This window comes from Diorhabda sublineata, chromosome 6 (assembly GCF_026230105.1).
Source record: "Diorhabda sublineata isolate icDioSubl1.1 chromosome 6, icDioSubl1.1, whole genome shotgun sequence".
NCBI lineage: Eukaryota > Metazoa > Arthropoda > Insecta > Coleoptera > Chrysomelidae > Diorhabda > Diorhabda sublineata.
The window spans coordinates 6,887,732-6,900,505 of NC_079479.1; the positions used below are offsets into that span (position 1 = coordinate 6,887,732).

Here is a 12,774-nt window from a genome sequence, read left to right on the forward strand (position 1 = left end):
TCAAATGAAGGTTACTGAATCCATAATAAATAATTAAAATGAGCACTATAATTTCCACATTTTTTGTGCAAAAGTAATCACGCACGAGTGTCATACAATATTTTATCTACGACAACATTAAAAAAGACTTTCATTGGAAACAGAAATATAAACATACATTTGTGATAAAATTTTAGAAACATGCAATTACGAACATTTAAATATTTAAAAATTGCCATGTATGTTTTCAGTTACATTGCACGCAATTTCTGCAATTTCAGGAAGAGTGCAATCAGATTCTTTCTGTGTTTATTTCTCTTAAAAATCAGTGTTCCATCAATCAAAATTTGAAAAATATTTTGCAAAATGACAACGACGTTTCACATTCCTTAATGACAGTACGAAATTATTACAATCACATTATAGAACCTTTGACAAAACACACAACACAAAATTATCTAAAGTAACTTGAAAAATATACAAATATAAATAAAATATGAAAACATAAAAAAAAGAGTTTTTAATGATTATCTTATTTAAAAATCAATATACTTTTTCGCAGTCTGTTGGGTGTTATAATGAAACTTCTATTTAAGAAGCATTGTTTTTTTTTTCGCACGCTGTATTATATTTTACTTCTCGAAATTAGCAGCCCTTACTTTATTTCATATCAAATTTTTTTAAGATGAATGTTTATGAAATTAAATTTGTAATGAAACTTGAAATTATTTATTTAGAACTATTTTTTATTCTCAGGTTTTTTCTCACAACTAATAGCTGCAGAGACACACAATAAACACCATAATTCATAAATACTTTGATAAATTGACTAGAAAACACTATCTAAAATACATCAACTTAGCCTAGGTGCCATGGATTGCCCTACACATTCAAAGATTTAAAGTGTATTTATTGTGGTGTCACCTGCTATTTAAATACGATTCTTCATAATCGTTGATATCAACTATGAATGTCATATAGACTAATGACAATTAAAGTTACACACATTGGAAAAAATCACAAGGATTTAACTCTGGAGATCAAGGAAGCCAATGTTGGGGTCCTTCTCGACCAATCCAATGGATACGATATGTTATATCTAAATGTTGGCTAGCAGTTCAACTGAAGTATACTGGAGCACTATAGGGCATGAACCACATGCTTTGTCTGATATTGAGTGCAATGCCTTCAAGTAGTATAGGGAGATCGTTTTCGAGAAAATGGTGCAATACACAAGACAATGACCTACAAACTTCGATTGGTTACTATCAATAACAGAGTTTGATATCACCCTACTACTATTTGCATAAACATTAAGTAAACATGTTAAATGAATTGTCGAAGTATTCCAAAACTGTAATTAAAAACAAGGTAGAGGTGGACATTTTCAGCATTTATTATGAATCGTATTAAATTTTACATCTTTGTTGTTTTCCGACCAATTTATTAAAAAAATTTTAAATTATGGTGTTTATATTATCTCTCTGCAGCTATTGGTTATGGAAATAAAATAAAACAATAAAAAATACAGCAAGGATTTGATCTTATTTCATGAATCCTCATCTTGAAAAATGTTTTGATATGAAATAAAGTAAGGATTTCAAATTTCACCCTCGTATAATTATTGGATAGGATAGGATTGGATAGGATTATTGATAACCGTAGTTAGTCCTTTGCGAGCGCATGAAAATTACAAAATTTCTAGCATCACAGAAATACTATAAAAAAATGAAAATTCAATTACGGTCAGCACCATTTAATGGTGATATCTCGGAAAGGGGTGGACTGAAGAAAATTTGTTACAGAAAAAATCCATCTAAATTTCATACGAGCAATCGCTTCCTGAATTTTGTCAAACGAATTTAGAAACATCTTGGATATTATATTTTAAGTTTTATATAAGTTTTGGATAGATGTTTTCCTTTTCCACTAAATTCAATTAATTTTCTGTTTACTACGAAAAAGGAACAAAGCAGACTAATAATTTTTATACTCATATAGAAAGCACAATTAAATTTCATGTAATTGCATATTATAGTTTGGATAGGAAGCTAATTACTATCCAATAATGAATAATCAATACACTTTGTAACAATGTAAAAGACGATTTAATTTTTATAAATGACCTATTTTAAAAAGAGAATGCTTAAAAATTCATTTTTATATAGTGTTATTCATAACTTCAAAGCATATGTTTTGCTATTATCTAGATTGCTGGTTTTTTCGTGACAATTGTCCAAGCATCAGGAAGTTACTTCTTCCAATGCAATTTTTAAAGTAATTGATAACCATTAACAGTAAATATAAGACTATTATGTATACCCAATAAAATAGTCATCAAAATGATGATGTTACAATTTAATATAATGAACGATGAAGCCATAACTTTAATTTAAGACAGCCTGTATACATTATTATTGCATGTAAAATACGCTAGTGAAAATTCCAATCGACGTGTCCGAGAATTTGAAACAAAAACTTGAATTCATATTGTATATAATAATAATTTATTAACAGATGTTATTACATCATCAAAATTGGAATATATCAAATTTTTTTGCACGTATAACATTACTGATATTTCCTGTTTGTGTCAAGTTTAATCGTGGTTACTAGAATCTTTGGAAACCTTGAAAAACTAAAATAGAATTGAGATAAATTCATAATCAAATTCAGGGAATTGAAATAAAAAGATTCGATACAGAAAGTTAGTTAATAAGAAACGAAGATAGTAGAAGAATGTATCAATTAGATTATTTTTGGTGGGTCCTAAACACCTTCGCCAAAATTTTAATATACTAAATCTAACCATTCAATTTTAAAATTACCCTCCCATCAATGCCCATAATTTTTTTCAATATGTTTTTCGATTGATATTCTTTCGAAATGGTCAGCCAATACAACTACTCCTGAATTTCTACCAAGCAATTTAGTGTTTAAATTAGGATAATGGAATTGGTTACTTTAAAATTATTTTTATTCATCAAAATAGTTATTATACAATTATTAATGTTTCTAATATATTTCTCCAAAGGTCAACAATTTATATTCACATACATTTCATACTTAGTTCCCTTTTCACAATTGAATGATTCAACCAATCCAAACCAAGCTCATCTTTGTAAAAAGTCTATGTTATAACTTAACAGCCTATACAGCACCCATTTTTGGAGTAGCCCAGAATAAAAGAGCCACCCCTTTTTTGCAACTTTTTTCAATCCTGTTTTGGGTATGAATTAGTCGATCAAACTTATTCCTCTTATATGAACTTATATGAACTAGAGTCATTTGGAGATTCTTTTTGCAATATCGTTTCGCGGATTTTGGGACCTAAGAACACAACTTATCAAAACTGAAAAGACATTATGGTCATTTCATCAGCCCATATTGAATTTCCCATAAGAAATAATGATATTTATATAGAGTGGAGGTACTTTTTTACAATTTACTTAAGATCCACATATGTGCCTTTTCCCACAGGACTTTTTTGTTAAGTTTATTCAAGTTATATTGTCAATATATCAAAAATATAATTTTTTTTCATATATTTTCATTATAAAATTCAATTGAGATATGGTAAAATGCGAAAAAGTTTTTCAGTTTTTTCCGAAGAAAAGTAGCAACTATAGGTGCATAAAAATTTGGACATATGATATTCTATTTTTTTACAAGTATAAAAAGTATTTCCATAATGAAATCAAGCAGGTATTTTTCACTTTTTCACGTCCACCCTTTCAACAGTGTTAGTTTACATAAAAACTGAAAATTTTTTATCCTTAGAAAATTCTGAATTGTCATGCAACTTTAGTGGTCACGTCACTAATGCGTTAATTGTACCCATAACCGACTAGCTAAAACCATCGTTTCTTCAATCATAATTTTGAAAACTATCGAGTGAATGATTTTTGTTGAAACATGGCTTGTCATTGATCTGAACTTTGTGAATAGTGATCATGTTATAATTTATTATTTTGTCCACGTCTTTTGAGGCCAAAAATATACAGTTTGCAACCAAAATTTAGGTACCAAGTTCCGTCCAGTACTACAGCACTACTTATTAGGTTTTATGCGATATAGGAAAGCATTACGAAGAATGGGCCATTTTAATAAGTGCATAAAGTAAATAAAGTTTCGAATAATTTTAATAGGAACCTAGAAAATAATATTTCGAGTACGGTGTATGGTAAATATATTCAATTTGAAAAAAAAAGAAACATCAACATCCAGTATATCTGTCGGTCTGTTAAGTATTAATGCAATAAGAACTGATATGCCATTCAATTGGGAAAAATCTGGGCAAATATATATGTGTGGGGTGACCTAACAACCTAATTTTTAATGGAATGTGAGATGCTGCAATGTTAGGAAACAAAACGTTGGAAATATAATCAAATAAATTCTCTGAATCTATCCATCCATCCTGGCCCCATCCTCTCAGTATTTTTGAAATAATTTTAGAGGTAAATATTTTTTTATATTAATATAAACAGTGTGCAGGTAAGTAAAATTGTAAGAATTCCTTTATCGACGTTCTTAACGCGGCTATAAACCTTATTGGAGCCTTTTATTTTTGAAGGGATTATCTCTTTTCAATTCAAGTATCAATTAGGTTATCGAAATTGATTTTTCGTAACTGAGAATCCCAATTATCTTAGATACATCATCCCTTCTACAAGCTTTTTTCTTCAGCAGCAGATAACACCGACGAGAGTCCACAACCTTCACTTCTATATTTGTTACTAATTTTATCTATTATTGGGTTTTTTGGAGAACCAAACAATTTGGATGCTTTCTTTTATACTCCTGTCACGTTTTATCTTGTCTTGCTTAGAGCATTTTCAATAGTCTCTTAAGATTAGTTAAGTCCTATTTTTTCTTTCTTTTTTTTTCTATTTAATATCTAAAAAGTCTAAATAACTTTTAACACTATTCACCTATGGGCTAAAATGAGATCTAGCTAAACCTAGCCCCCGGTCCCTTTCGTAGAATTTTGGAAACAGAATAAATGTTTCTATATAAATTTGTATTTCACTTTCTATTGAATACTCTTTCTCAAGTAAACCCAGTTGAGATTCAACTGTAATGTGATAGTATATTTCATTAGAAGTTTGGAAATCTTTACGTACGAGCATGACATATACCTGCCGAATAAGGGAAGTCATGCTAGCACAGAAAAATCCCTTTTTGGACGTGAAATGAACGATACTTTTTATTAAATTTATCTGAAAATCTACGGAAAAAAGAATTGAATTAAGAAAATTTTATTTTCAAAGTAATCATAATACATTGCAATTGCACCAAACATGATTAACATTTCCATAACAATGATGACTCGGAAAAAAATCCTAAAAACATATTAGAGCAAGCGACTGAATCCAGGTCGAGATATGAACATGAGTATCAACTTTTTATGGAATAGCAAGATCTGAAAAAAGTTGAAACACTAAGTGATGATATTCTTTTAGTTTATTTTGTCGAAACATCCAAGAATATGAAATTTTCCACGTTATGGAATCGGTTCTTAAGGCTAAAGAGTTGTATAGCTATAAAAGAAATTACTAGCAACATAAAATATTCAAAAACTATTTCTTTTTTAAGCGTCGGGCTTAAAACATCTACTGGCAAAAGTGATTTTACTCCTTGCAATCTTTGGCACATATCTAAGAGATGATGAGTTCAGACGACGTAGAAGATAATGGGTGCTTTATTGTTTTGTTTTTACGAGATGGAAAAAATCATATGTCAAGAAGTTTTGCCAATACCAATGTGGCATGTATACACCGCACATGGGCTAAGGCGTTCTTTGGCAACCATGTTGGTGGAAAGCGGCACTGATTTGCTCACTCTGAAAAGACACGGAGGATGGCGAAGGATACATAGAAAAATAGATAGAATGAAAAACAGAAATTGCAAAATACAAGCTCTGCGACATTCTATCAGGAAAATCAAAACATCTGCGAACCTGCCGCTTCATCATCTTTAATTTTAAAGAATGAAATAGCAACGGAATTAAACTTTTGCAATAATACAAACTAATTATGTTGGTGTTGTTTTCATAAAGGTGTTATAAATAAACATTTTCTTATAATTAATTTCAATTGTTTTTGTTTATTAAGCGCACGGAAAAAATGGGAAATCCGAAAAAATTTCTGTGTGCTGTTTTGAAAATACCACCTTCACGTCTCTGTTAAAACAGATGAAAACAAGGTGTTTCCAGATAAGTACGAGTATAATAAAAATTTTTTCAAACGGAAATTCAATTCTTAAAAACAAATGTTACGTTTCAGCGTTATTTGAGTGGCCTTGTAAACTTTTATGAGACGTTGAAACAAACTTACTGCTATTGAATTAATATAAAGTATTGTTTTCTCCTGCTTATAGTATACAGAGTGTTAAACATAATACCATTGTATTAAACATTTCTAATATTCCGCTGAATTATTCCCGATAAATTAATCCTTGTGAGAATATTGAAAAATACAGGTAAACCTTACCTTCAATATCTGAGGACGATAGCATGGTTATCGAAACGCACGTCAGTATTGGTATAGTCGTGGTGAAAACAGTGTGTTCAGTGTGAATATCACCAGCGGCTCCAGAAATTCCAACTTACTACTTATTATATTCATTCGAATGAAATAATTATATTTTTTATATGATCAAAGTTACGATCAATGTATATTATTTAAGGAGCGGTAATGAAGGTCACAACTCACGCAGAAGTTTGTAGCACAATTACAAGGCAAGAGCTATAATTCATCGAGTGAGTTATAACTACAATAACGAATACTAAAATATGGGTACATGGAAATAACTTTATTCTTTTAGTGTTAGTTAGGTATATCTTATTGATGTACTAATTGTTTGATATTCATCAGCGTCGTTCAATGGTTCTAAATGTATTTTTACAAAGTAATTTTTTTCTAGGAAATTTTTCTACACAACGCGTAACAGCAGGAGTAAAGTTTCCTTAACAATCGTTTAACGTTAATAACACAAAACATACCCTAAGAAGAAAAGCAAACTTGGTTGTTATTTAGTGGAAACAACATGGCGGATTTTCTATGCCAGTGCCCTCGATGGTACGTGGCAGAACTAATATATTTTCGCGGTTCATTTAAATTCACAACACAGAATATCTACTGTATGTTATTTATTTCCACTCAGTCCTGTGTTGTAGAGACTCCTTTTGTACATAGGAAAACCAACATTTTTATCCTTCATAGTCAATCATTTTACTGTACCTTTTCTATGAATATTTCTTAACTGTTAATTGATGAATTCTTTCGTTACATTATTTAAGGCAGATGAGAAATAGGAATAGATTGGATAGCTTTATACTTCAAATTTTTTTTATTGAAAAATCACTTTCCAGAAAATGATTTTCATACAAGCGATAATTTTGACTATTGAATTTTACAAATTTATTCCCATTTAGGAAACAAATCAGGAAAGCCTTTGGGAAATTGAAACAAAAGATCATTTATCTTGACAATTGACAGTAATGACACATTTTTATTACACTAGAGCCACGCTTGGTAAGTGGTAGAACAAAATTTAGAAGCAAATTAAATTTCTTATTGGGTATATTTTGTGGTCAATAACATCTGTGTACTTAACATTTGAGTACAATAAGTCAAATCACGTCAACGGACCTCTCTTTTACCACTTGATGACAGAAAACTTATTAAAGTATAAGTATCGAAAGTAATCATATTTTAAAATAATAGCTAAAATTAGTTTTTTCACAATAAAAATTTTCGGTACGTTAAATTAGAAAATTAACCTCGCTAGCTACTGGAATTCTCTTGTATAGTATTTATGAATAACAAATGAAAACTGATTGTGAAGCTGATTTTTTTTTGTCTGAAACTTTTAGTCAGAAAAATCATTTTTAATACATACCTGGATAATATTTTTTTATAAATATATCTCAATTTCTCTGTAAAAATATTAATAAAAATTATGTATGAATATAAAAAAATTAAATTGTGAAGATTGTTTATCAAATAATTGTGTAATCTATGGGCATATATAGCAATAACAACATGTGGATATGGAGGAGATACTAAGACAAATAGCGGGGGTGAAAAGACTCGATAAAATAAGAAACGACATACTTAGACACGAATTGAACGTAGTGAGTGCAGTACAACAAATCTAACAACAGTTTGGACACATAGTGAGAATGAAACAGGACAAAACTGTTACGGTGATATAGAAAACTAACAAAAGGAAAGAAAGAGGCAGATCCAGAAGGAAAAGGAACGGAGAATTACCAATAAAATGGAAAAAAGAAGACTGAACTTGAGACGGGCTAAACAGAAAGCAAAAGAATTAAATGGAAAAGAAATATCACCTCTACACTTATGTTAGAAGAGGTAAGTATTATTTAAACTAATACCGGTCATGGAAATTTTTTTTTTTTCAGATAAAGAATATCGATTTTCGTGCTGAGAAGTCATTAAAATTACAATTTGTTTATTTAAAAGTTGATAAAGAATATGATAATGAACAAATGGAATTTGTAAAACAAATTTTTGTGAAATTGTAGATATTTTACCATTATCGCTGAAAATTACGTTAAGTTATCTTCAACATCTTCTTTGAAATTAATTTTTTAATTTAGTACCGAAAAGTTTTATTATAAAAAAATGATTTTTAATTCAGAATTTTCAAAAACTATTTCGAGAAATGATTTTTAGATATGACTACTTTCGATAATTATATTAGAGGGTAAAGGGGTATGAGTAACAAAGTTGAAAAAATCTTATTTTGTTAAATTAAAGTTATAACTATCAGTAAATAAAATTTTCCCATGGTAAACCTAGAGAAAATCAAGATAACCGATTAGTGGATTTTTATAAAAAAGTACAGTAAATAAAAGCCCTCAATCCCTTTAGAATGTATCCGTTTTACTGATGAGGTCAAATTCACGCGACAAAATTTTTCAATTCACATAATGCATATTAATTAATAATAATCAGAAATAATTTTATCAAAATATCACAGTATTTATTTGCACCAAGTGTATTTTTTTGGTGTATCTATCTTAAAAAAGTTTTGTTCCATACTGTTTGGTCCGAACTGTGTAATTAGCGGCCTTTATATTAAATGCGCGGAGCAAATTATTTTCCAGGTCTCTATCTAAAGACGGGGACATATTTTTTTAAACACACTGAGGATTTGTCGTTTCATCCTATGGATAATGAGAATTTTTAAAGAGGCGGATCACAGTGGGCAAAAATGCCAAAATTAGAAAAATCGGACAATTCTATTGAAAATTGGTAGTCGGAAGTTTTTAGGGTCGCTAATTACAAACTTGGCGATGGTTATACGAGAAAAAAATGGCGGATCCAATATGGCGAACATAATTAGGAAATAGTTCTTCATTGGAAACGAGAATTGCTATCGCTGATTATGACTTAGACAATGATTGGATGTTCAATATAAAAATCTTCTTATATGAATCACTTCGTTCACATTTTTTATGTTTGACAAATAATCTCCTACAATTTTGAGTAATTATTTTAAAGTCAGAAGCTATGGTGAAATTTCTATTATTGTAAAAATCATCATACTGTAACGTAAATCAAAATTTGAGGGCGGGTTTTTAACGTTACACCTAAAAAATAAACTTACTTTTATAGGATTCCATTCCTGGAATAAAAAATAAATTATTAGAAAAAATTTATGAATTTGCTGGGAATATATAAAAAAACTAATGAACTATAGAGCTTTAAATTGTTCCAAAACTCAATAATGAAATTTAATGTGAAGAAATTCCTTTAGCAACCCCATTTGTACTGAAGAAAGTAAAATATATTTTTCTATTCAAAGAAATTTATATTGAAATTATGCAATACTGAAGAAGTGAAAAAATGTAACTAGACAAAAGTTGAGCAAAATTTTTTGCCTTTTTAAAAAAGAACATATTCATTATGAAGATTCGAAAGTTATAGAGAATTCAAAAGTAATAGAAATTTCTTTATGTTGTCCAGGCACTAATGCCGAGGAATGGATATTTCTACCATCGAGAACACTGTTGACACTAACACAATCACTACTGGTCTGGATGGTAGGCATGTTATTTTCATTTTTTATTTTAATCATTTTATATTTTTTGTTTCTGATTTTCATTACCTCGGTGAAAGGAGTAGGCAGATAGAGGCCTTGGAATCAACCAAGAAAAGGGGTGATTCGTTATGTGTAGTAGGCAAATTGAGACCAAGGAATCGTATCACTTCTTATCAATGAACGAATAACCACTCTATCCCCACCTTTCTGTTGATAATAGCTCCAAAGCTAGAATCAAAACGTCGAGAATTTTTAAAATTCCAACGCGGTTCAACCCGTGAACTTAGTTCCTTTGTTCATAATCCTAACCGCGGAAACCTTTCAGGACTGCCGTTCTTCGAAGGAGAATACGACTACTTTCCTGGCTCTCCCCTGAAGAGCGTAATAATCAACAACCTTTTTGTCGATATAAACATCCCCAATGGCTCACAATTGCAAGAAGAGGGCTGTAAACACTGACTAGTTTCGACGTTATTACGTCTCATCAGAGTAGTATAACAAACTCTCGTTTGAGTACAGATCCGAAGTGAAGACAACGTCAAAGAGTGCAGCTATTTCATGTAGATAATCATTTCCCAGCAAACGCTATCTTCCGCCATCCTCACTTCCAACTGCGAACCATTCTTCAACGGAGACAGCAACTAATTTCCGGGCTAATATATATATGTATATAATATTACTTATAATATTTATAAATATTGAAGTGAGAAAAATTTAAATTAAATCGTACAATGGAATCTTTCAAGGGATTTTTTAAATCAAAATACGGTATCATCTTAAACTACGACGCAGCAATTTTCTTACTTAGGACAAACGTTGACAGTTTCTCTGTATTCGATCATATTTTTTATAACTATCGTTTCACATTTTCTACAGCGACTATTTCTAAAAACGAATGAGAAGTAAGGGAGCCAAAGAAAAGATTTATGTTTCATGCGCGACTGACTCTTTTGCTGCTTTGACAAAGATCAGTTCAAGACTCTGAACATGGACAAGGCCAACTAGACGAGTTATTCGACGACTTGTATGTTATCGTCGTGATTTGCATACGTTTACTTTTCTGTTTTGCGTTAATGTACAGCTTCCTACAATTATTATGAACGTGGAATTCTTTCTAATTGTGTAATATGTCGAATCAACAGTTGATTCTTTAAACAGATTAATCATTATCATCAATAGACCGAGGGATGTTTTTTTAGGTTTCTTTAATGTATGTTTCTATGTACCAAATTTTCAAATCTCCAAATCTTGGTGAAGGATCCTAGGACCCACCAAAAATTATTGACGAAAATATTTTCTAAATCTACTATTTTCAGTTTTGGGAGCACAGAGAAGTTCCAGTTGGGTAATGGAGAGAGGAAGGTTCGTTGTGAATATTTCCCTTGAAGGGTTGTAATATTGGTTTGTTAAATTCGTTCATTGCTTACTGAATGTAGGTTCGACCAGGTAAAAGAGAAAAATAATGGGAACAAAAAGGCTTGAGGAACCTAAACAGCTTTTTAAGGCTATAAAATCTTTAGTTATTATTTTAAATAAGAGCGGGCATATATGAGATATAGTTGGTCTATATGGATGGCTCATAATCCTAGACTGCTATTATTTATAACAGGCAAATTTCGTCTAGCCAGTTTATTGTTAAAATATCAATACAAATAAATAAGATTAATGAAGTCTTATATTAGTTTACAATATTTTCTCTGTATACCGTTTAAACTAATTTGCTTGCCACACGTAAAAGACAACTAATTTGAGAAGAGACACGTTCGAAAACTAAAATGTGGTCTGAGGAACAAACGTTCAAAAAATAGCGAAGTATTCAATTTAAAAACTCAAAACAAAGGAATTTCCAATATTTATAAATTGTACGATCATATGTCTATCCTGTGCTCTTATATGAAGTCATGGACGCTCTCATAAAATCTTCTCAAACGTTTGTAAGCGTTTGAGATGTGAGTTTATCGCCGTATTTCAAAGATAAATTAGGTCGATAGAGTTACAAACACCTAGGTTCTTAAACACATGAATAAAACTTCAGAAATAATCGATACTATAAAGAGACGTGAGTTGGAATACTTTGGTTAAGTTATTTGCAACCCTGGAAGGCAAAATAAAGAGTAGGAGAAGCATGGGTCGTCTCACAACATCGTAGTTGAAAAATCTTCATCAATGATTCCGGAAATTACTCAGCTACGAGTATTTCAGGCAGCGATAATCATCGATATGACCACCACCGTAGAAGCTAACGATCGATAACGATTACCATACTTAAAGAAGAAGGGATTGTGAAGAAACAACTAACAAGAACTTATTTTTTCAATTTTTACTTGAATTGACCTTCCGTCCTTCAAATCTTAGAGCAGAAATATGGCTGCAGTTAGTTCGAGCTACGGTACATGTACACTTAGAGCTCTAAATAGAAAATTTCCAAATAGACGAATAGGAAGAGTGGTTCATGTAACAGCACAGATCTTCAGCTCTGAAAATGATTATTTCTTTTTTTGAGGTCACGTGAAAAATATTGTTCATAGTACTTCACAGACTACTCCTAATTATATTAAATTACACAAAATTACAAATAATGGTGGCAAATTCGAGCAACTTTTATAATTTTTTTTTGTTATTCATTCTAATATTCACTGAATTGAGTTACTATTTTAATTTTGTTAAACTTTACTTTACTTCTTAGACCATTTTATATAATTTTCGTACTGGTTTGTC

The 12,774-nt window shown here is 30.4% G+C and overlaps 1 protein-coding gene across 4 annotated transcripts in view; it reads right to left on the reverse strand.

The window, feature by feature from the left end:
- Positions 1–12,774, reverse strand: part of LOC130445503 (nucleolar protein 4-like) — a 92,772-nt gene that overhangs the window by 61,347 nt on the left and 18,651 nt on the right. For 2 of the 4 annotated variants that reach the window (XM_056781154.1, XM_056781152.1), the window contains exon 2: positions 9,622–9,639. The exons of the other annotated variants lie outside the window; for them this stretch is intronic. In XM_056781154.1, coding sequence (XP_056637132.1) covers positions 9,622–9,639 — 18 coding nt within the window. The remainder of the gene's footprint in view (positions 1–9,621; positions 9,640–12,774) is intronic. 4 annotated transcript variants of the gene reach the window in all.